At 42.6% G+C, this 26189-nt stretch overlaps 1 protein-coding gene across 2 annotated transcripts in view; it reads right to left on the bottom strand.

The window, feature by feature from the left end:
- Positions 1-1834: 1834 nt before the first annotated feature.
- radil2b (Ras association and DIL domains 2b) overlaps positions 1835-26189 on the bottom strand; it is a 35320-nt gene continuing 10965 nt past the window's right edge. For both annotated transcript variants that reach the window (XM_061232628.1, XM_061232629.1), the window contains 12 exons: positions 23328-24011; positions 23100-23137; positions 21869-22041; positions 21486-21595; positions 15430-15649; positions 14753-14925; positions 9884-10028; positions 8034-8203; positions 7306-7738; positions 5312-5439; positions 3575-3714; positions 1835-3406 (listed from right to left, as the gene is read on the bottom strand). In XM_061232628.1, the coding sequence (XP_061088612.1) occupies positions 3313-3406; positions 3575-3714; positions 5312-5439; positions 7306-7738; positions 8034-8203; positions 9884-10028; positions 14753-14925; positions 15430-15649; positions 21486-21595; positions 21869-22041; positions 23100-23137; positions 23328-24011 (2508 nt within the window). In that variant the 3' untranslated portion in view covers positions 1835-3312. The remainder of the gene's footprint in view (positions 3407-3574; positions 3715-5311; positions 5440-7305; positions 7739-8033; positions 8204-9883; positions 10029-14752; positions 14926-15429; positions 15650-21485; positions 21596-21868; positions 22042-23099; positions 23138-23327; positions 24012-26189) is intronic.

Genomic DNA, 26189 nt, shown 5'->3' with positions numbered 1-26189 from the left:
CGTGGTACTGTCGCATCAACAATGAAGCGATTTCAAGTGAACTAGTACGAGCTATCTCAGCGGTTGTATCAAGTGTTCCAAGCTAGCCAGCTAGCTATGTTAGCTAAGTTAGCAAGCGTAGTTGATATTACACTGCGCTGCATAGACAATACGTGGATCCACTTTGAGGCTCAGAGCACATGCGCATTAGCTATAACGGTAGCTAACGAAGGCGACCATGAAGTTATTACAGAAAATATCAATATGACTTGGACAACTACTGTACAACAAAAACATAATTGCGTCGAGTGTCACTGAGACTAGGGGTGCTTGTGCGTTTGGAGTATGAGGTCTGGCAATTCGAAAAAGTGTTTTGAAGAAACAACGATAATCACATGCGTGGCATGTAACGATAGAGTACACAAAATGAGCAGCCTGGAGTTTCAGGATCAAGACCACATCCCAACGCCCAAAAGGATGTGATTTCGATCCAGTTACTAATGCTAGGGCTAAAATGGATAAATTAGTAGTTTCAACTTCAAATACACCAAACATAATTCTAATAATGTGACTGGAGACAAATGTACCAAAGTGTTCTTTGTAATATTTGTAGTGACTGTATTGATTGAACATGATAAAAATATGGCAGCATGTCTTGTAGCAAATTCAGCAGCAATGTACATTGTATATAGTATACTATAGAGGTAGTATAATATCATCAAATGTAACAAAATTGTGAATTATGGTTTTGAAATTAGATGGGTAGTGACCCATTGTGGTATCAGATATCTAGCCACAGAGCTCAAACATACCATCCTTTAAATGTATTTTATCAAAAGCTGTTCAATCAAATTGGTATTTTCCCTAGCCTGTTAAGTCCATGACACAACAGTTCTGGATTTAAAGAGACAGCAATGGTTCCTGGATAGGTAATTTGCAGTGGGAAAGCCTGCTCTGCATACCCAGGAGAGCTCCATTCTGAGCTTGTCTTAGTAGATGGGATTTCCTGTGTCTGGAGGATGAGTGCAGCCTCTATTACCTGTGACTGCCCTGTCTAGCTATCTACCCCTGTAGGCAGTGTGCCATGTAATCCTACAATATTAATAGCCTGGCTCAATTGCCTCCATTTGCTGAAGTAATTTACTGAAGGCTCAAATGAATGCCCAGAAGTTCATTGTGTGATTCACAGAGCTATAAAAAGCATAGTAAAGTACACTCAATTCACACTGAGTATGAGGAATGATCCTTATTATATTGTTCTGGGTTTACGTGAATCCTAGAGCTTCTCAGTTGCTGCAATAAGAGTGTGAAAAACGTGTTATTTTAGTTAAACATTTCCATTATTATACCTCAGCCTTGGTTGTCAGTGTCTGACAAGTGGCAAAAACAATGAAAATGTATGATGCACACTGAAATATCCTATTCAGAGTTCAATCTGACCACGTTACACACATCATGGCTCAGGAGGTATAGTGGTCATCTGACAATCGGAAAGTTGCCAGTTCAATCCCCAGCACTCTGGGCAAAACATTTCAAAGTGTCCTTGAGCAACCCCTAATTGTCCAAATCCCTAATTGCTCCTGATGAGCCGATTGGTGAGCTGCCTTTGGTTGGTAACTGTGTGTGTGTGTCTGTGTGTGTGAATGGGTGAATGAGAAACATTCATTGAGAAGTGCTTTGTGTAGCCATACTTGCTGGAAAACAATCACATTGCCACAATGTTTAAGACGGGGCTTATTTACCATGGCATTGACAGCCTGTGGAACAAGCCTTCTGCATCAAATTTACGGTGCTAAATACATGCACTTCAGAAAAAAAAGCACCTGCTGGAAAAACCCACATCTTAAAGAATAAATATGAAAACATAAATTTTAATGCAAATGTATTAAGGTTACCGAGTTCTTTTGTAACTTTAAAAAGGAAATACTTTTATAACATGCATACATACTTTTGATACACATACAAATATAACTGTGACAAAAATCACATTTTTCTTCATTAAAATTGATTATGTAACACTGTTTTACTGGTAACAACAGGGAGTGCCATGTTTCTATACATAAAACCTGGATTTGGGTTTGATTAAATCGGTCAGTAAGGTCGTGAGCATTGTTTTTGCTTGGGTACATACACTCACCGAGCACTTTATTAGGTATTTACTATACTTATTTTTTTTTACTTCTACTGCTGTACAGTTATGATGCGTTGTGTGTTCAGAGATGTTCTTCTGCATACCACTGTTGTAATGTGTGGTTATTTGCATTACTGTCACCTTCCTGTCAGCTTTGACCAGTCTGGCCATTCTCCTCTGACGTCTCTCATTAATGTATGAATAAGTTGGTGTAATAAAGTAAAAATGTTCCTAATAAAGTGCTTGGTAAGTGTATATGGCATGAATCTAGTATACTGTTTTCATATGACATATGACTCCTCATGTCAAAGTATAAGCATGAAAGATATTGCAAAGGTCTTACTCAACCCTCAATGATAATTTCACAATATTCTGATCCAATAAAATACAATATTCATTCTTAATACACCCTCCCTATTAAATAAGGATAGACAAGAGATTTGATATTGTTTACACAGTAAAGATAATGCTTGTTGAATTTGTATACTTGCATGTTGTATATGTAGAACAACGTTTTAGAAATGTAGGGTGTGCAGTCCAGACACGTAGAAAATTTGCAAGGCATCTGCAACCGGCGTGGCAAAAATAGCAGCATGAAATTGAAGATGCAGGGGCATTTCATAAGCCATTTCTTGATGCCTGGGCAAACATGGATTGCAAGGCTTTTGGGTACAGTTTTTCCCGACTGTAGGGATTCAGAGTCTGCTCCAGGTAAGTGTTGGAGGCATTGCTGTACAGTCATGAAGTTGTTATATGGTTGAATCCTGAATTACTAAAGTCTTATAGTTACCAGTAATAATCCTAATACATGAAATTAGCACACAACTTCTTGGCAGCCACTGGCAGATCAAAAGGTGTTTTGAAAACTCCAAAATGTTGATGCAGAAGGAAGATCATCAGAGAGAACACACAAGAGCTCAATGCCCTTTAGAACTGTACCTCAGAGGTAAGGCTCTGAGGAGGACCGACATCTGCAGCTGCACAACAAGTGTTCACCTTGTACTTTTTCAACCTTGAAGGTCCAAAAATGTTAAAATCATACGGGCACCTCCTGTAGTTTCAGGACATAGAGAAGCTATGCAGAGTGGCAACAGTCTTGGCAAATCACCAAGTGTCATATATACCAAGTTCATGTAGTGCCACGCACTGCCCTTCCTGTCCCTGCTGATGTACAGGCAGCTGCAGTCCCGACTGCTGTTCACTCAACATTTAGTAAATGAGCTCCTGCCAGTCAATTCAGATTTAGCCACCAACAACCGGAGACTGTCCCCTGACGTCTGGATGAGCTCCCTGCCACTGAGGGGGAGAGAGAAAGAGAGATAGAGATCACGCCAGAGCCTGTATGTGCTGCAGTTTCCCTCAATACAGTATATAGTTTTCAGAAAATTTCAAAGAAAGCAATGGCGGTTGTAATCTGTATGTGCTCCATCTGAAAATATGTGTCCAGAGAGAAACGGAACTCACGTGTGGTAGTCCATCCCCACCAGGCTGAGCCCGTTCACAGCCAGGATGCGGTCACCAAGGCTCAGCTTCTGGCACAAGGCAGCAGGCGAGTCCGGCACCACTGACTTTATGTAAATCCCAGTCATCTTCAGTGGTGTTTTCTAGTCATTAGAAAAATACAGAAGTAGATTGAGTGCGTGGCGTTCTTGTGTGCTCAGCATTGAAATTCCTTACAGCAAGCGATACAAGCATTTGGAGACCTTAGAATTATAGGTTATGTTATAACTGAAAATTTGGACAAATATGAGTTGTCATAAATACGTTGAGAGGTCAGAGGAGCAGGGACAGACTGGTCAAAGCTGACAAGAAGGTGACAGTAATGACCACAAATCCCAGAGCAAATGACCACACATTACAACAGTGGTATGCAGAAGAGCATCTCTGAACATACAATGCATTAAACCTCTAAGTAGACAGGCTACAGTAGCAGAAGACCAATAAGTAAAAAAAATAAGTCGAACACATACCTAATAAAGTACTCAGTGAGTGTATGGGTGACATTTTACACAAAACATATGAAAAAATGCTGAACTGAAAAGGTTGTATCTGCTTGGAGCCCATTTAATCTTTGAAGCTCAATATCTCAAAACCACACAACGCAGACAGGACCTTATAATTCCAAGGTCACAATTTGCTGTCATAACTGAAAGGGACGAAAGGCTTGTTTCTCTTTTCCACCCATAGGGGGTGCTGTCTATCATAGAATTGATACGTTGAGTAAATGAGGGAAAAGCACTATGTACCTCTCATGAAGGAACACAATGAAATATTTTTAAAAATGAGTACATGATCTGCACTGCGACCCTATATGTACATGAATATATGTACATGAATGTGAACCCACAGACTGACAACTATGTTATAGATGTTTTCTCAATGCACCTCAGAATATCAGGAACATCAAAGTGTATTATTCGCCCTGAGATGTCCAGTATTTGTCATTACCCTACAAAACCTTAAGCTCATTGGCTTCAGAGGGGATTCTTAACTATCCACAGATATAGCAGATCAGAGGACCTGCAATAGATGTTGGGTTTTTTCTAACTTTCAAAAGGATGACAAAGAGACCAAGACAAACAAATGTAACTCCTATTGTGCATATATGATTAAGCACAACTAGGGGAGAGTGTTAAGAAATGTCTGTGTGTGTGGGGAGGGGAGGGGTGGTTGGGGGGGTTGTTAAAAGTTAAAAGGAAGGTCACATCATCGAGGCATTTCTCACACATCCTGAATGACTGTGCATTATGTTGTCTGTCTCTCTCGGAAACTTGGAACATTCTCTAATGGGAAGGGGTCAAGAAAGGTCAGTCAAAGTAATCAGTTTTCTTGGATTTCTTGTGTACTTTTAGTTCAAATATAAAGCTAAATGTGAATTAGTTTCTGAATCGCATTGTATAACAAAGGTCCTAGTGGATCCTGGCACCATCTGACCAACAGGTGGGTTCTAGTTCTAATGTAGCCAGAGCATTTGACAGACAATGCTGGTGTGGAATTTGGGAGGGGTGAGCATCAGTAATGACCCAGAGTTTTGGTCATGCTTGTGATTTGGATATCTTGTTAATACCACGTCTGTCTATTCATATTGCCTTTTTATGTTTTATCATGCAAATATTTTACTGTATATCACTTAATTATACAAAAAAAAGTACAATACTAATGAACATTTTTACAAATAACACTCCCTCACTATTCACTGACCATGCCATCCACCAGGGCCATGCCAAGTCCATGGGGTCCCCTCTGCAACTCCACAGTAAATACTTCTTCCTCTTCCTCTTCTTCACTCCCATTCTTCTCCTTGGTGGATTCTGCTGACAAACTCTGACCTGAGGGTCGAAACAATTACATTTGTGGGTTTTGGTCACAGGTCTAATAGGTGCACTAAGCCTTGCAGTTTAAATGAGTTTTTGAGAAGCAGATATCCCAGATGACCTGCTCTTCCATTACATTAATCTTACATTTTATATACTACCATGGCTCTCTTACACCAGTATTAGTGTCTTCACGCTGAATAAGCATGGTAAGTTCTCCCAAATTATTTTCGCACTATGAGGGACAACACATCAACATCACTGTATTATCAAATAAACTCTACAGTGTGATATTCATAGCAATAAACTGGATGGCTAAGATAACTGCAGGCATGGTCTATTAGCTACAATGACATTCTACCATTCGCAAGTAGAAAATCACTCCCTCCTATCCAGACACTGGCTCCCACAGGCATATATGAGCTCATGCTAACAAACACACACACACACACACACTTCCTCCTTCTCCTTGATATTCACTATTTCTAAGATCTCACACATTCAATCCCGAATCCATTATAAACAATGCCTTTCACCATTAGATTCCAAGCACCAAACCAACTGTCCCACGACAGCATGTGCATAGTTTTTCCCTGTCATTATCAGTTCCCTGAAATTCTTGTACCAGATTAAAGGATTACTGACACAACCAGAAATAACATGACACCAGCAACAAATCAAGCCAAAACAGAATATTTAATTAAACTAAAACCCAGATGCAATTCTACATATACCATCACATACATATAAAATTAAGTTTTGACACAACATAATTAATCCTACTATGGACATCTGTGACATTACCTGCTTCAAGTAAAGTGACATAAAATTGTGTCATAGGATTTTATGACACAAGGCAACTGTAAATTACGCAATTTGATTGCCGATTGTAAACTTGTAAATGGAAGGATCCCCTGGTCATAGCACAAACTAAGGCATTAAAGACATTTTAAAAATCTTGTCTTTAAACTATTTAATGCCTTTAAAGGGCAAATTAATTTATTAACCACTACAGCATTTCTCAGAATGATACCAGACTTGTTGACATTATATGGGGCGACATGGCTCAGGCAGTAAGAGCAGTTGTCTGGCAGTCGGAGGGTTGCCAGTTCGATCCCCCGCCTAGGCTGTGTCGTCAAGTGTCCCTGAGCAAGACACCTAACCCCCAAATGCTCCTGATGAGCTGGTCGGCACCTAGCATGGCAGCCAATCACCATCGGTGTGTGAGTGTGTGTATGAATGGGTGAATGAGAAGCATCAATTGTACAGCGCTTTGGATAAAGGCGCTATATAAATGCCAACCATTTATTAGGTATATGGCAAGTGGCTTAGTGAAGAGGTGTGAGAACAGCACTCATTGTGGGAAAGCCATATAAGAGGGTTGTGAACTTGTTTTTACATCCCTCTGAATTTCAAATACAAAAAGTAGAACATCCACAGTGTTGTTTATAACAACCTTAAGACTTAAGACTGGCTCCCCGACCAGTGGCATCCTTTTGAACTTGGAAAAGGCCTATATCCTGAAAGCACAGGCTTTAAATGCATCCTGTAGTAAATATTTGTGTTTGAAACAAAAGAGAGAAAAAAGTTGAGAGTTAAAGAGGACCCCTCCTCTGTCCTTTGAAGCAGTCTAACAACCAACAAAACAGACCCACAGATCAAAATGGCCAAGTTCAGCCTGTTATTCCCACAATTGACTAATTTATTTTCCAAGCAGTTCTATCAACTAAAGAATTAACTGAGTATATCCAAAACTAAGAGGGACAGAGGCAGTACAGAAAGAACATACGGCTGTACTTGTGCACTTGTCGACTTTTTCCAGTCCACAAAAGAAGCCATGTAAACATGGTAATTACAGTACAGTAAGAGCTCTCCTGATACCTTTCCCCTCACATCCCGCGGAGTCCTGGCTGACACTCAGGGCGTGCCGGACAGTGTCAACTTCCAGCTCAGCCAGCTCCTGGCCTTGGGGTGTGTTGGGCGGAGTCAGCAGGCAGGAAGGGTCCAGGGCCAGCCGTTTGTGGCAGCTGAGGTCTGGATCTCCTGCCAGGGAGCTCTGAAGCTCCAGGTTCTTCAGCTTTTGGGTCAGAACCGCCTTGCAGGTGCTGAGGTCACTGCTACTGGTGCTGCGTGACGTTCTAACATGAGAGGGCGGGACTGCAGTCGCCCCGTGCGACGCCGACTCTTCTTCCTCTCCCGGGGGAGTTGACACGTCCGTGACCCTGGGTTCCACGGCGGCCGCTGACCCCTGCCCGCCAACAAAGGGAGGAAAGGCCTCTGACGCGGTTTCCTTCCCCGGCCCTGAGTGACGTTTCTGGACCAGGTCAGACAGAGACACGCATCACTTTGCATGTCTTTCAATTAGTCACTTACTTAACACGGTGTCATACACGGGGTAGTTCTATACATAGCACATAGCTGGATAAGTATATAAAAATGGCTCAGGGCCCACATATACGCATGCTGCCTCAATAAATAAATAAATAAATAAATAAAAAGTCTGCGTGATGCATTTTCCGTGCCTGAGAGCACTTCCCACAGTGCTGGATTTCAGTGGAATGGAGACCCGATTACAGAAACGTGAGCCTCAGGGTCAGAGAGGCTATTACCTGAATCACAGGGCTGGCAACAGCCTCTCCCAGACCCAGGAGGAATTCCTGGAGTCGGCCCAGCTGGGCACACAGACTTGCATCCTTAACGGGCCTCCCCAGCTCGAGATGGAAGTTTTTGCTGGGCAGGATGAGGGGAGGATGGTTGTCGAAACGTTCCAGGATATCAGCTGTGTAAATCAGGGATGTCATGAGAACAAGAAGCAGACTCCGGAAAAACCAAAATTTGGCTTGCAGAAAATCAGAGAAAGAAGATTGCCAGGACTTTGTTCTGTGAGAAAAGGAAAAATCCCTGCCTGCTGTATTTACCATTACATCAAAACTAATAATCTGTTAACAAATGAATACAAAGAAACAAATGTATTAAAAAAATACAAACATTGTGTGGCTGAAGTGACATTTGAAGTTAACCATTACTAACGGCTATGTGGATCTTTCCAGCTTTTTCCTGTTCCAAACCCCACCCTTATGCCCATTTCTCACTGTTTCCACCATGTCGGAACCAGGCTCACTTGCCATTACCAGCTCCACCCTGTTTTCCTCTGGATTGTTTGCCCAACCAAGAGAGAAACAATCATAACTGGCCTCAGAGCCTGTAACACAATTTATGTTTCTGAATGCAGGATGGACTGTCACTGCGTCAGTGACCACTTTTACATGCACACCATATTCCTTTCAACGACCCTTAGTCTGCTTATTGTCATATTCCAATTATGTAGTTTAAATGCATCCTGAAAAGAATAACCCAATCTTTCTCCCATAAAAGTTATCTGAATATTGCATTTATATTATTCAGTCAGCACTGAAAGCAGCAGGCTGGGATTGTATGTTGGACGTAGCCGGTCTGTGGCTGGTTGCTGGCTAAAGTTGGTTTAACTGGTAGACTAAGCTGGTGACCAAAGTGGTGGATTGGCTAACTACAGGCTAGTCGGCTGGTGAACAGCTGCTCAAACCAGATAAATCCAGTGACAGGTGTTGAAAACTTAAACCAACTTGACCAGTTTAGGCTGTATTTGTCAGCAGGTTAGTAATTCTTCCATGTGCAGGAAGTATTTAAAATTCATTGGGTGTGAACAGCTGGTATTGTTTGTCTTCAAATTATGGCTATTAACATTATGTCATGCACATATATGTCTTAATGACTAACACATTAATTATTTTTCTAAACCTTTATTTAACAGGTAAAAGTATTTGAGAACAAATTCGCAGTTACATTTACTTCTAAAACTAAATTAATCCTATTTTCTTATTTTGGCAGTGCTGGTCCATATTATTGTAAATCTATGACCAGATTACCCATCTACCATCCTATCTATGACCAGATTTCCTATCTACCGTCTTTAGCTATTGTAATTCATTACTGTAACTAAAATGAATCACAAGTTAATGCATTAACATTGACAGCCCCAATTAAAATGCATCGCTTTCAGAGTCTTCCACTTGTGTCTACTTTGTTCTGTGGTTGACTGAACTCAGCATCTTTCATTCTGTCTTCTGCAGCCTTAAACAAAATGGTATTTTAATGTTCTCTGCCATCTCCATGTTGCATTAAGTTTATTTAATACAACTATTAAAACATCTGTCGCCTCCTTGGTCTTTGTGCTAGGCACAACATTTTTACAGTATACTAGTTGGCTGACTTCAACGCCCAAGACCGATAATGATTTTTTGCCTTACTGTCGGCATATGCAACCTGTTTTTGGATTTCACATATTTGGAATAAAGTTGTCATCATGGGCTGTATTGTAACCAGAATACGTGAGGAGCCTATTCTGAACAAGATCTGAACAACGATGTGAACGTGGTCAGTGGGGCTGACAAAGCGACGGACTGAAGGACCCCACACTCACCGGTGCTCAAGGCTGCGTCGGCCTCCTCCGGACTGGGGCTCCAGCTGGCAGGACAGGCCCGTCCGGGGTTGTACTCCCGCAGCATGTGGTGCAGCTGAGCAGGGTTCAGATGCCCAAACTCTGCCCGCAGAGAGCGCCAGGAGGCCTGCAGGGACACACAAACGCATCGTCCAATGAGAGGGAGCTGCAGGGCGATTAAACATGTTTAATTTTATAAGTACAAGCACTGGTAAATTGTACATAATTGCTAAATAGAAACCAGTGATAATTACTCATCTCAAGAGGCTGGAAACAGTTTTATTGATATAGTATTTCTTCCTGATTTGACCACCTATTATTTATATTCCAAATGGCACAATGTAGTACAAAACAATGAAATGAAGTGAAGTGTTTTCTATTAGACAAGCCATAGCATGTTAGCATGCTAAGGAGTGGTGCAGAGAGGGAATGGCGCCAAATGGCTTAACTGTCAAAGTTAATATCCTTTTGTACACACAAGTTCAAACATACAATTGGAATTTTAAGAATGAAATTTAAGTCCTAAGACGCACTGGTTTCTCCAGTGTGAACTGGGCAACAGTTGCAGAAGACTGCATCATCACCGAAGATCACAAAAGGACTGATTACTCTGGGCCAGATTAAACTGCCACCTCAGGACTGCTGGCTCCCTCACTTTATCTAATGAATACTGTCAGATATTTCCTGTATGGCATCATCCAGCGACGCTAAACACGCTGAGCTAAGGCGAGTGCGTCACCATCAAAACACACTGGCGGCTGATCACTCTGAGAAAAAAAGCAGGTGCTTGCATGAATATTCCTTTTAGGGTTTCATTATCTTTGCCTTTGTCACTAACAACCATTGAGATTGCTCACTTGACCCCTGACCCAATACCCACACACACACACACACACACCCGTACACACATCCCTCAATCACAGCCCTGTCAGTGCTGTCTGCCTCCGCCCCACCCCTGTGCCAGTAAACTCCTCCCACTTCTTGAGTGTAAACAGTTTTCATATGCCACAGACTGCACTAATGTGTCTGACAGACGGCCTGTTCCCTTTAAGACAAACCTTCCACTTGGCATACAAGTCTGTATTCCAATTCTAAGTCCCTCACAAATCCTGGAATCTAAACATTTGATAGTACTTGTACCCAGTACTTGTACATAAATGACAGGAAATATCCTGATTTATTTAATCCACGTTAACTTTATTAACATTTCAAATTTCCAGGCCTAAATGAATGTGCAGGACTCAAAGCAACCATATAAAGCAGAGGCTGCTTTCCCTCTGTTGCATCATCATTTTGACTGTAGTTCGCTTGTTTGGGATATGCTATATTTGACCTGTCAAATCTCATGTTACTGTGTTCATCTCATATTTCTCACTGGTGTGGCTGCAGAAGCCAGTCGTAGAGCCTTTTGCTCACCTCATTTAATTTAGCTCTTGAGGGATGCATTAGTCACCATGCAGAGCTCTGAGTGAACGCATTAGTTAAGCTTCCGGCCTGGTTACATCTCTAACAGGTCAGGATGTCCTCCTCAGGGACGCTCACACAGCAGAAAGCAGCAGACTGAACAGACTCAGCCTGGAGCCCAGCCATCTGTCATTCTCAACCCGCAGCTAAATGAGCAGTGTGGAAAACAGGAGGGCTTCCTTGAAAAATGAACAAATATACAGTATACTGTGCAAATGTCTTAGGCACGCTTACGTCCGTAAAGTAAGGATCCATTCAAAAATAATGAAATTAACAGTTTTGAAAATTGAAAATGTACTATAAAGAGCAGTGAATAGTTAAAAACTAAATCAAATCAATATTTGTTGTGACCACCCATCAACTTTAAAATGGCATTAGTTCTCTTAGGTGCACTGTCCTGCAGTTTTCTAAGAAAATCAGCTGGTATGTTTACCAAGCATATTGGAGAACTTAATTCCAGACAGCCTCAATCAAGTTTCAATCTATGAAGTGGTCTACTACTCTGTTACTTTATTTATCAATATACAAACAATTCCCTGTAACACTATATGTTTTGGAAAATGAATGTTTGGAAATCTCAAATTTTCTCTTTTCTACTGACACACTAATGCAGAAAACAAAACAAAAAAACATTACAACTTTTGTACAACACTTCTTTGTTCATTAATATAAGAAAGCACCGGCTATTCCAGCTATATACACAGTGATGGGTTATGATCACTGCTACATAAATTTGTGTCCTTCTGTGCTCTTCCTGCTGCTCAGTGGCATAGGGAGGCCAGGGAGAGGACATGTCCTGGATTAGAGCAGCAGCAGGGAGGCCGAAAGCAAGAGCAAGGGCTTCTGTTTGAGGCGATGTGTCGTGTGTGAAGTTTCACTCCATCATAGAACGCCCTCCCCCATCCGCACTATTCTGTGCTCAGGATCCGCAGCCCGTCAGTCAAAAATGAGGCTTCAGTGATTCTTATGACACATTGATTCGTGCCTGTATTGTAATGAGTAACGAGGAAAATTAATTTAGCATTATTCTGAGATGGCCAGTACACTGTAGATCTAACACCTATGAGATGCTGAACAGACAAACATTCTAGTGCCTTCTGAATTATCTCTAAATTATGTTGTAACATATCTATTTCATTGTTTTCCGCATAAAAATAAAAATGGGTCAAACAGTGGGGAACTCAGTTATGAGAACTCTATCACATGCGATGAGATTCTAGCACATGCAAAAGTCTTCTTACCCCAGCAATGATGTTCAGAACCGTGACTGACAAAGAACATATTTTGTGGTCAAAGTTTCCTTTCCCGGATGAAACGATACTGTAGATATAAAGTATAGCTTGCCAGTACACATTAATCCTGAGCCTATTTCTGTCGATAAATGGTTAAGTTTAGTTAAGTATGTCTCTGACGGATTCATCAAAATGGGTCAAAATAAATGCTTGTTAGTATCACTTTATAGGGTGGTGGTATGACTCTGTGGCTGCATGTGAATCCTCCAACTGGATAATGACACAATAACACAACCACATCACTCACAATTTGCATCCCACATGGAGACCGATGGGAGAATGCAACAGAGAAACAGATGGAAAATGAGAAATATAAAGGGTGGGACTGTGGGTGTGTTGCAGAAAAGTTTCTGTTCTACAAACCACAAAATGTGCCCTAATGCAAGGCAATAACATACAAATCCAGCCTGCGAGCAGCCATTTCATGGAGTCTGTGTCGTTAGCAGTCTGACTTTTTCTGTAGACAAACAAAATTCTCACACATGAAAGCCCTGAGGATAGGTTGTGGTATGTCCAGCCTGTAACAAACTCAAGAGAGGGTCCCTGTACTAAAAAATGTAGTGCCCCTTCAGGTACTATAGTTAGGTATACCCTTTAAAATGCTATACATATTTTTAAATAAACCAAATCAGAACTATAGGTTATTAAGACTTGCCAAAACATGTCATAAATGACTGATAAAAGAAATAATTCAGTCATTTAATCAATGAAGGGAACTTCTTTTATTTGGCACTGAAATAACTTTATGTCCACTTGAATTCACGCATTGTGCTTTTTCCCCATTCCAGAGGACAATGAGTGAAAACCGCACCCAAAATCTCACATCCCAAATCAAGTGAAACCAAAAATTTCCGTCTTATCTGGTACATACAGGAACTCCTGAATGGTTCTTTGGATGAGGTAATGCATTGTCATCACTGAGGTCACACTTCTCCTTTATTCGCAGAGCAGTACAGGCAGGGTTGTAAACTGCGCTGTTTATCAGTTACGATAAGTTAGTGGATGAGCAGTGCTGGAGTCAGAGCCCTTCTAGAAGGTGCGCTGCACATTTTCTTTCCACTACAATAGCCATGACATCAGCCGCCTTCCCCAAAAAAAGCACTCAAAGAACATTTCAAGGACCATAAATTTTAAAAGAGCAAACTGCTTTGTGTGGTACTTTCTGACCTTTGTTTGTCTTGCAACTAGTAATCTTTATGGTTTCCTTTCTTTATTGCCCCAACTACCTCACAAATTTAACACATTGCAATTACGCAGACATTTCATTCTGCTCTTCCTGAAGCTCCCTCTTTTCATCAGATGTGAGGAAACAATGTGTGCAGGTAAGGATTAACTAGCCTGCACTAGCTTGCAGTTTGAATCCTTTCACTTTAACACCACTAAGATGTGGTTTCTTTAGAGGACTGCTTTGTTGTACTTTCCCAACACGTCACAAATGCATTGCAGGAGCCAGAAGACATTTGATGAATAATTTAAAATGACAAAAAAGCAAACTATGAATGAATCATAGTTTGATGAATGAAAGTGGAGTATATAATCTTCAGTAGACCAGGCAGATGGCAGCTTTGCCCCTACTTTGAATATTCAAGAGCCATCTTGATAATTTTTCAGTTCATGGAGGCTAATTTAACATAATTTCATCAATTCATTGTGTCCCTGTATATTTTTCTGTCATACGATTTGGGTTCTTCAGTTTAGTCCTTGCCAACCTCTCGCCCATAAATTTAATTATGTTATATAAGCTGTGAAAACCGACAGATGTTCTGCTCAGTGCAAGTGTTGTGGTTGCTAGAGGGCTACTAACACAGACGTTAGAATATGAGAATGTACATTTTCAAAATACGTACATTTCACTGCTCTTACAACTGCTTTTGGGGTGCAGAATAATAGCAAATTCAGTGTGTGCTCACAAGGTTTAACACACATTGCTCTTACGAAGCTCATTAGAAAAGGACACATGACAACTGGACTATCTCCTGGGATGAAATGAACCAATTAAGGGTAATAATATGGACAGTCCAACATCCAGTAATGGCATGTCAAATAAATAAGTCATGGGGAGGTTGTGGGGACTATCCAGAGAATAATGCCTTGCCTGCAGCAGGTTTTCCTTGGGTGTGGCCAGCAGGTTGACAGCTGAAGAAAGCTTCTGGAAGAAGTCTGACGCCAGATTGCCCAGTTCCACACTCTGTGTCCAGTCCATGAGAAGGTCCAGATTAGCTCGGATCTGAACGCCTCGGGACCACTGGTAAAACCCTCCTCCAGAACCTTCACATGGAACATACAAAAAATGTATCACAAGGCAGCAGACAATAATATGTAAAGCATCGGTGAACAGTAAATAAATAATGCATAAAACCAGTGTATTTGAGTACTTACTGCTTCTAACTCTACTATGCGCTTGCAGCAAGCAGCATAGGTATGTAAAAAGTCTAGAGTTGGGTAAGCTCTTGAATCTTCTTTTTGCTGACATGCAAACACGCCTAATTTAAAGAATTGATCACCCATAATGACCTGATAGGAAAGGAACCCAAAAACACTTTTTTAAATGCTGAAATTTTAAATCTTGGGTGGAAAAAACTTCTGTTCAGTAATATGCTGTATAGTCCTGGATAACTTTCTCTGTTGTGGTTTATCACTCTCATAATCTCTACAGCATTTTCTGCTGAAAACATTCTATACCACTAATTTATAGTGCTTTACACAAGACCAAGGGATAGTCAGTGCTCAGGCTTGAGGCATTCGGACCATGAAAAGCCCCTGGGTGCTCACCTCTCTCCATGAGAGCGTTGAAGAGCGAGGCGTTGGTGAAGAAGAAGAGATAGGCGAAGAGCTGGGAGGCGATCTCCGTGTGCACCTGGAAGGAGGTGAGCAGCCGAAGGGTCTCCTTCAGGATGTCTAGGATGCTCCTGACACCCTCTGGCACCAGAAGTTGGCCATTCTCTGAGAAGGGATTACTGTCCAACAGGCCAGGCAATGCCGTGTACAGGGTCTGCAGGATCATAGGGTGTAGAAGTGAGTTCATATGATGTTTTTACACATTCTGAATACATACAATGATATCATTTTCAATAACATCACTAGTTTATAAAACTGACTAGTTCATAAAAGCTTAACAGTAAGAATTGGTGATCATTGCCAGTAACTTGTGTAATTCCACATTATGTAAGCCAAAAAGGTGCTTGTGTTGTACGGCTTTTACTGATAACATTCAGTTTCAGAGAGGATATCTGCTTGTTAGTTCTTTTGTTTCTCTGCACTTGGTGAGTAAAGGGTCAAGAAAAATAAAGCGGAATCTGGCTTCCTCTGATAAAGAAGATATGGCCTCCTTGCAGGGGCCTGGACACTGTCCCCACGTGGCAGAGGGTCAATGCATCACGGGGAGTCATGAGCCAGAGATAAGATTACACTGCACATACCCCCCCATGTTCCCTGAGGAGGAACCTGCCTGGAGATTCCTGAGGAAACAAACACATCTCCCACTCCTCAAGCCTTCTCATCAGCCCTCCCCTCTCACCCTCTCCGTCTATTCCAGTAACACACCCCTCACTCATAGCCAGCTTTCTGTCAGGACACAGAAAATGGTTTGGTTCGACAAACCTACTGGGATATCACAGGGAATTCAAGTCAATGGAAATGTACATGAAACCGCAACCAAATGATTCACTGTCCAACAAATGACAGCCTTCCAGACGTATGAAATGCAAAGTGAAATCAGATTCCATCTACAGAACGCCATGGTATCTGACCGCAGAGACAAGGCCCGATGAAAAAGGCCAGTGTGAAATTCCTGGAGACACAGCAGATCCAGTACAGGGTTGTCCCGGTTTGGATGGTGCTTCAGTCAAGCCCTGCTCCTCTGCTGCTGAAGGGCTCTTTCTGTTGGCAGAGCCTGACAACACTAGCTTTGTCCCAGCCCTGCTAATTGTACACAGGCAGCTGCCCCCTTCTCAGCCAAATATCAAACTCCTGCCAACAAAAACTCCTATACATGAAATTCCTACGATACCCAGCCTTCCTTGTGTGGGCAGAGTTTTACACACTGCTGTTTGTTCAGTATAATCTTTGTGTAGCAGTTTTGTTGTGATTTGATTTGCTTGTCTAATATACTAATTGCAGAAAATAAAATGGACTAAAACACCTCATCACATACACACCAGATAATCTGAAGAGTAAGCAGTAATGTTTACTCAGCTGCATTGTAAAGATCGGCTCCAGTGCAATTCATATAAACTATAAACATACATAATGCTGACAAGGAAAAGTGTTGAACCCTCTGCCTCTATGTTACAGTCTGACAGCTATGTACAAATGGTGAAAGGAAATTTACCACATCACCTCACAGCATTTATCAAGAGCCTGTAGCCTGTAGTGGGAGTCAGTACATCTTTTACAGGAACTCAAACTACCAAAACATGCTTTTGTTCTCAAAGCAATACCAGCAGCTGTTTCCTCCTCTACCAGATGGAAGTGTGAGAAATGTGCGCAGGGTAAACATTTGAGTTTTAATCTTTGTTATTTTAGGTTTACTGGGCAAGTTAACCTTATTCACGGCTCTGTTTACATTTGATATAACTTTTCTCTACAAATCACAGCCAATCCTGACAGAGAGCACTTGCCTGCGCAGGCACACTGTGAAGTATTTAGTGTCCCAGAGAACTGTACAAACATAGAACCGCAAGAGTGAAAGGAAAAGAGATGACAGCCATAACCTAAGACACCCTCTATTTACCCTCCTTCAATTAATGGACTTTGAAATTAAAGACAGATTTAAGCAGGATGGTGAATTCAATCTGAGAGAGAGCGGTGGGAATCCCATTACAGAGAGCAGTGCAATCTTAATTTGGGGTTTAAAGGATTAGAATGAATGAAAGAAAAAGTGGGAGGGTCAAGCTAGTGTTGAGGTTGTTCCAAGTGGGTTTAGGCTCGGAGACAGACAAAAATGTCTCTCATGTGACGTTCACACTGCCCAGTCTCTCTAACACACTGCCTATCCAGATCAGAACCCAAGCTTGTGACTCTTAGAGGTTACAGGAAGTCCTTCTTATATAAGACTGGTCTACCGCTATGCCAACAAGGTCCTATTTTTGCCACAGCATTTATAGAAACTGAAAATAAACACCCAAGCCACAACACAGAGTTGTAAACAAAATGCATTGCAAAGCCTAGCCCTTAAAAAAGAAGATAAACAGCACCAGAGTCCCTGCCCAATCTGTCTGTTTAGAGACAAAGCCCAGAAGGAATATTAAATGATGCAACGGGCACTCAAGTGCCCAAAACATGGCCTTTCCCTCTGCCAGCGGCAGTGTGTGTGGATGTGGGACGCTGGCAGCACTGCTCTGTCCCACTGTCAGCCCAGCAAAGCCTGCCTGGCAGGGGATTAACAGTGTGGGAACTGCTGTGGTGAACTTTACAGTCACGTTGCTGAGAGGGTGGTCTCATTAGAGCAGAGGGACTGATGAATGGGGGTGGGGGAGCAGTCTACCCCCTGCCCCACCCCCACTCTGAGGTGAACCACCATCAAACAGATGAGCCTGCAGGATCGACTGCTGACTGGTGAAAAGAACAAAATCAACAACACACCACTGGCAGGTAAAAAGAGATTCTACCACCCTTATGACCTTGTGTTTGACACTGGTGCTGACACCGATAAATAACACTGGACACCCATTCATGACCTCATAGTGGAGGAAGCTTGACTGGAGACAGCTCTCCTGGAAGCATGGTGGCATGCAGACAAACAGGCTCTGCTTTTTCTTTCACTTTGCACTGAGTGAGCATAGTAGATAGCATGTGTCCTGTGTATGAGTGGGCCTGGGCTTGCCTCCTTTTACCCTGGATGGGAACCCATTCTCCACATTTGCCTCAGTCAGTGAGGCAACCAGCAGCATCCACAGGCAAAGTATACGGCAAGTACAGAGGGGGATGTGGCACTGAGACGGCTTTGAAGATTAGGAAGTCTTACCATATAATAGCAGGTACCACGCATTCCTATGTCAGCTGACCTTTTAAGTAAACAGCAAAAGAACATTAGCTCCACATTAGTTCCCCAACTGAGGCATCAGAGCAGTGATATCTACACTGTCGCTGATCACAAACTTGAAAAGAAAGCCAATACGTAGTGAATGTCAGTAACTGCTCCTTTCCATGTTGTCCACGTGTTCCTGGGCTTTAGCTGTCGGCCTCTGGCACTGTTACCCCTTATTCTGGTATGGATGGTTCTCTCAGAAACCATGACAACACTAGACCACTTCCCTGTTCCCTTCCTGCACAGGAAACAGACAGTGAATCCACTTTTCCTGACTGCTCCCTGCTCCTCTTTGGACTACAGCTGCTTCCTGATTGGCTCAACCCATTACGAATGCTGTGCAGAGCTTCCTTTGCACGAAGCACAATGCCAATGCTTTGTACAGTACTCTTTCCCATGCAGTGGGAACATGTAGCCTCTGGACCTTGTGAAGCACAGGTCAGCAGACCTTGTAAAAGAACAAAAAGGTGTTTGTCAGGCACTGTCATTCCCATAACAATGATTGTACGAAGAATCTCACTGTGTTTTGGCAGATAACGTCCCATGGGCTATGAGCGTTTGATGGAAAGTAACCCACTCGTCACAGCAGGTCCTCAGCACCATTAACCCAACCACATTACTTAATCTTTCATTGACAATTCATATATACTATTTTCTACAACAAATTCATTTCAGGTTATTCAAAATGGCTTGTATGACCGATTTTTTCTGTTTTCATACGATAATCTCAATCTTAAATCATAAGTGCATGTTTTGAACTCATTATAAACACAGACAAATATTTTTCTCCATTGGTAAATGCGATAATCTCACCCACAAATACAAAAACCACCAATAAGAATAAGTTTCAGAAAACTAATGAGAATAGGAAACAAATTATTTAATGTACTGTGAGCACCGAGAAGACTGAAACCCCACAAGGCAGCACAGTTTTCTCTAGTATTGCCAAGGGATGAGATGATTTCAAGTGCTCAGGATGGCAGCATCTCACCATGTGCCCGCCACCTCCACTGGTGGAGTGGGCGCTCACAAGTCCACCTGTTCAGCAGCACATGAAGCATCCTTCCACCAAATGGCGTCTGTGCATGCTCAAGCTGCGAACAGCAATGTGATAAGGAGCCCCAGAGGAGAGCGTGCGCTATCTGTGCGATCCGGAATCAATAGCTGAGGTTGCAGCAATGAGGGCTTATGAAATATAATTGGGAATTTCAAATTGAGGAGAAAAGAGGAGAAAATCCCCCCAAAAAATCTGAAAACTATTAGTGATGTGCATGCTTTAAAGTAAACATTACAACTACAGTTTTGAACAAACATTTGATAAAAGACGCCCACTTAGCAAATCCACACCATCAGGCAAATTACACCAAAGTACGGAATACTCCAAGGTTTACGATTAATATCATGAATGCATACATACATTTTTTACTGCCTACAAGAAACCCCAATCACTGAGTGTATAGGGACAGCACTGATTAAGAGCAGACCAGAGAAGACTGGAGGAGCACAGCTGCTTCGCTTCAACGGAAGCACAGCCAACAAGTGTCAGGCAGCCAGCATGTGGGCAGGGCTCCACAATGCCCCTGTTGTCTGTTCTCTGTGCAGTACAGGGCCGTGGTGTGGCGGTAACAATGCGCTCTTATTCAGAGGGTTACTTGGCAGCCACTTGGGGAGTGTTTTCCTCTAGTTCTTTGTTGAAAGGGGCAAAGCCTCTGATTGTTGTTTTACATTGAAGTATCTCAGCTAAACCACCGGCCCCTGAGCAAGCTTGCACATGCCGTTTCCAATGGCTACGGCAGCAGGTATTTTCATGTCTGCCCTCACATTTGCTGCCTCCCAAAAGAAGAACCACTGTCCAACCATTGTTATCGTCTACCAGGAAAGGTTTGCCATTGCTTAAATATAGCCACAAGGCTACGTGAAAGAGAACCATTTAAAAAAGAAAAAACATGTTTTAGCTTTATTTAACCAGAACACAACCTGCTACATATTTTACAAACTGAGACCAGCTCATTATTTCATGGGATCAGATTAAACAGCCACTGATTAAGTAAGTAAAATAATCTAAAATAAGCAAAAAACATAATATTCCTTTTTGCCAAAAAATACAGAAAAACAATGGATAATCTGGGCCATTGACCTTTACCCAGAATTCTCTGAAATCCATCAGAGGGTCATTATTTTGACATACAGCAGGTCCTGTTGAGCCTGCAACTGCCTTCCTCTCCCAAGAGAGCTAAATCCCTCTTTTCCTCCTATCCAGAGCAAAGAGGGTGACCCCCAACCCCACCAAACACACACACAAACACACTCAGTCAAACACACCCCCTGCCTACCATGCTGACAGCCCTGACCTACTTCACAGCCCAGACTCCGAGGCAGCAGCCGAGCCACAATTCCCCATACATCACAACTGCTTTCCTACTGCATTACACACATTACACACTGTCACCCATGCTGTTCGCCCCTCCACATTCCCCTCTGACCATGCCCCCACATATTTTCCATTTGTGAGGTATGCGGCCTTCATATGGAGCCATGGCTTTGTTGGTTCACTGTGCCTTCTTTTCAAGGAAAGGACGTGCTATCGCCTCCATGCAAAGCATAGCGCATAAAATGTGTACATTCCAAAGCGGTTTATTAAGGCCTGACTGATGAAATCCAGTTTGACTGCTGCTCTGTACGATACTGCATTCATCATCACATCCTGTTTCCATGATGCAGCATTGTTGCTTGTAGCTAAGGGTTTATTTTCTTGTGGGAGTGGCAGAGGACAATTGAAAATAAGGAAAGGAAGACTTACTTTGGTGAGGTAGTAGACAGACTGCTGGAAGGTGAACATGATCACCTCCTCCAAGACTGTCATTGCCTCCTCGCTGGCTGACTGCATGGAGGACATATGTGAATCCAGACCTGAAATCACAAAGTTCATACCACTACTGTCAATAAACCAAATAAATCCACACTATGCTATATGTAATACTGAAAATCACGTGTATATTATACAGATATTAAACACTGCATTAATTAAATGTAAGATAAACAACGTCTCCCATTCCTTCCAGACAGCAATACACAAGCACGGGAGTCCACTATTCACAAAAAAAACAACAAGTGAAGTGAAGCAGTGTAAGGGTCACCGCCTGCAGAACAGGGTCATAGGCAGGAGTGTTTATGAAGGCTCACCGTCCTCTTCCTCAGGACTCCAGCGCAGTAGCTGGGGCACCTCCTGCTGAATGAAGTGAAGCAACTCGATGGCATTGGCCATCCACAGCAGGAGCGGCCGCAGACCCGGGACAAGCTCCTCTATGCTCAGCAGCTGCAGTTCCTCTGGGTCCTGCTGGTCTCCACTGGACATCCTGCAGCACAGTGAACCTCAGAAACCTACACTTGCACTTTGAATGGTCGCTCTTCTATTCATCCCTGGACACTAGAGCTTATTGAGATGGCAACATATTAATATCGCTAGGGAAATGGCATAATACAGGCAGTGGCCAAAAATACAGCTCGCTATCAATTGACTACCATTTTCTAGGGTGTGAGCAAGCAATTTCAGCCAAAATGGTCCATTGAGCTCTTTACAGAACGTAGTTGGGCAAACCATTTATTATACCTGGCAATGCACTTTTGCACTTTTGCAAGTACAGATAATAGACTACTGAGCAGCGGAGAAATAGAATATGAGATGAATCATCCATTACCGTGGCAAACAGAAAAGTGCACTTGTGAGATATTTTCCTGGCATGGTTTAGGTGCACTCATCCCATTTGAAGGCAAGATCAATGCTAATCACGGCTTAATGATTCTGACTCATCCCATCTTATAGCATTTTCTTCCTTCCTGCTGGGATGGGGGTCTTACCCACACCAATGGTGATAGGCTGCCATGCAAGGCACCAATCAGCTTGTCAGGAGCAATTGGGGGTTAGGTGTCTTACTCAGGGACACTTCAACACACCCTGGCGGGGGACCGAACTGGCGATCTTCCGACTGCCAGATGACAGCTCCTGAGATAATGTTGCCTGCTTCATGTCTTCCAGGATGAAAATCCCCCTATCCATACAGTACGTGTAGCCACCCAGTGATTTGATGAGCATGATATGATGAAATGATATTATCCATATGCCATGGCATTCTCAGTCATAAGATCTGAAACCAATCATGCCCTTATGGGAGAGTCAGGTACTTTCTACCTGCGTCAACCAGGAATGACTTGACTTTTTGTGGAAGGACTATGGCTCATCAGACTCCAGTTTAAGTGAATTCATACGGCTGTTTCCATGTTTTTAGGCCACTACCCACTATGTGAATTCCGATTGATGACCCTAAATCTACTTTTAAGTTAATTCTGTTAACTTGCATCCTCTCCTTATACAGTTCTGATAAATGCAAAACATGCAGCAAGTAAATGCTCTCACATTTCCGGCTGGATTGCAGCAAGTTCCTTGGTCTTTTCCTGTGCAATGGGGAAGGAACACATTTTTAAACATAAAAATTCAAAAAGAAAAAATGTGTTTTTACATTAATAAAATATGTTTATATCATGTTCAACAGAAAGTTTACATAAGACCACACACAGACATCTGGCTATTCGCACCAGACTGACTGACGCAGGAGGAAAAAGGGTAATGAGATTAAATACTTACCCACATGGTCATTTGTACCTGGCTGGCAACCCGAAGCAGGAGTCGACGGAAGTCTGACATCTGGAAAGATGTGGCAGAGTGCTGGATGCACAAACACATCAGGAGCGCTGGGGTCAGTTTGTGGTCATCACCATGGGGATCAGCCATGGTGATAATCTCCAAGAGGATGCGGTCCTCGTGTTCAAGCCTGTACAGAAGGACAAGATCCCGGCCTTCGGAGTCCTTCAGGCAGGGGGCGGAGATCCGTCGTGCCCGGGACCGGACCCGGGCCTCCGGGGAGGAGGACCCACACGCTTTACAGACGGGCTCTGCTGGGTGTGGGGACGACCAGGTCAGCCAGGGTGGCATTTGGCAGGCGACAGGTGCAGTGGGGTCTTTGAACATGAAGAGGTAGTGGTCGCCCAGCCCGATGAGATCCCCCGGGCGGAGCTCGGCCTCCTCCTTCAGAGGGGTGCCGTTGCACGTGACGGGGGCTCCGTGGAGGGGCTTCAGCAGGGTGACGGTCCGCTTCCCGTCTCCCTGAGCTGGGGCCTCCAGGCGACGTACGCGGCAGTGCTGGGGCAGGACGTCCGGTGCGGAGAGCAGTATGTCCACCTTCAGCCTCTCCACGTCCTCCCCGGTGGAGTGCTCGCTGCACCGTCCAAAGATGGTGGTCATCCCACTCATCAGGTAGATGACGAAGTCCTGAATGATGGGGGAAATGTTAGATCAGAAAGGAAGCACAATAAAAAGGGAGTATTCGTGGAAACCCACTCAGGAAACCTGTTATAACGTAATGCAGCAAGGAAGCTGGCTTCAGGGCACTGGGACTTTCCAATTTAGAATACCGTACAAAATAAAAGACTTTCATCATTTCCTAATGCAGTTTTATTATTTTCATTGTGAGATTGTATTAGAGTCACCTGATCCCGATCACTGCTGAATTGAATAGTTCCTTTCATTCAGTGAGGTTTACTGACAGTGATTGGTAGACCCAGTCAGAGGGGTTTATTATTACAATTTTTTTTGATAAGGCATGTAATTTCTGACCAAATGAAATTGGGCAGAAAGTACATTTTCTGCATCTTCATTTGCTTGTGATTTACAAAATGAAGCCAGTGCTTGTGTTGATTTTTTTTTCCAGTATTGTTTCTCTACGTAATTAATACCTGCTAATTTCAGCTAACAGAGGGGCTCTACATGCATAGCCTAATGCATAGCCTGAAATTGATATTCACCGCAAGGTAATTTGGTGATTATGATTTTCACATGAGCACTGTGGCCTGAAAAGCTGTCTGATGGTCTTCTATTCTTCAGCTTTATGGTGCCTTGAGAAGAACAGGAAGGCACAGAGAATCTGTCTGCGCTATCAATTCACCGGGTTGGGTTGACAACACAGGAAGGGCTGAGCGAGGCAGGTTCCTGATAATAAGCTCGGCTAAGCATTGACAATACCAGGAGTGTTTGTCATTCACTGGGCCTGGAAAATCAGCCATTACAGCACATTAAAGAAGTCCCAACCATTTTGTCATTAGTTACACGAGCCACTGCAAATGATTATGTGATAACGATTGAAAGGTTTCTGTGATAACTGCAGGACTCATGTACAACACATCAGAGACCGGGACGTGTAGAGCAAGCATTGTCTAACAAATCCATTGCTGACCCCATCCTGTAGTAGGTAGGATTTATTACATTATGAATAGCAAGCAGAAAATACATGTCTGTACATACATCTGGCTATGCAGCTACCTTTACCAAGAATCACAGAATAAGGTTACGCCTTTGGAAGAATACATTCCATTTGGAAACCCACCCTTTCTAATAACGAACAAAAGTTAGATTGTCTGAAACAGCCTGCTGCTTGGCTGAACAAAAGACAAAAAAGTTTGGATAGGATTTTAACCAGGAACTCTGAGTTGAGAGTTGTTAAAATTTCTTCGGTGTACCCCGGAGATGTGTATCATTGCCAAATCATTTTCAAACATTTTTTGGTTAACCTTAGCTTTAATTCATTTCCTTATTTTCTCTTTGCTGGAGTATTATACTGTACTTCTCACAACCTGATTTTAATAATTATGCCAGATTTAGCTACAGATGTGACGGCTATTTTTTTTATAGCTACAACCAAATGTGCAGAAACAAACTCAAGTAATCAAACAAAGTAATAAAAAATTACTAATCCGTTAAACAATTCATTGAATGTTTTCTCCCCACTGCAACCCCAGTTTAGACATGACTCTACAAAGAGTCCTATAAAGGTTTCAAGCAAGGCCTTGAATTATGTGGGCTAGAATTAAACTGAAATTGCTACAGTAACCACACAAACCGAAACCCACAAAGTGGTGCTGAATAACAACCCTGAAAAGCAATGACCCAAATGTTTAAGGAACGGAAGAAAAGAACAGAACGTTTCCAGGGCAGAAACTTATTTAGCCTATACCCTATCCACGATAATGAAGCACAACTGCTTTTTGATTTCAGTACATGTTTTGTTCAGCCTTAGTTTCTAAGAAATAAACGCACTGTCCTTGCTATGTGCTGTAATCAGGAAATGCTGGTCCTGAAAAAAGAGAACCCTAACAAACTTGAAAAACTTGATAATCAAAACATGTTCAGCTCATGGTATCCTACCATTAAATACATGCAGGGAATCAGTGGGGAAAAGATGCAACATCTCTCTGAGGAGATTCCCTGCTTTCCTGCCTCTATTGTGTCACTGGCATGAATAAATCCATTACATTTTATGTGTGCGGCAATCCTCTCGGCTCTGCATTCTCAGCAGAATAAACCGCAGGGCCTGGTTTACTGCTGCTGCGATGTGGGTTTGGCCTGACCACAGGCACAATCTATGCAAATAAGTGCACTGCAAGCTAGAAAATA

This window comes from Conger conger, chromosome 2 (assembly GCF_963514075.1).
Source record: "Conger conger chromosome 2, fConCon1.1, whole genome shotgun sequence".
Lineage (NCBI taxonomy): Eukaryota > Metazoa > Chordata > Actinopteri > Anguilliformes > Congridae > Conger > Conger conger.
Note: the sequence above shows the minus strand (reverse complement) of the source record. Positions and strands in the feature narration are given on the sequence as shown.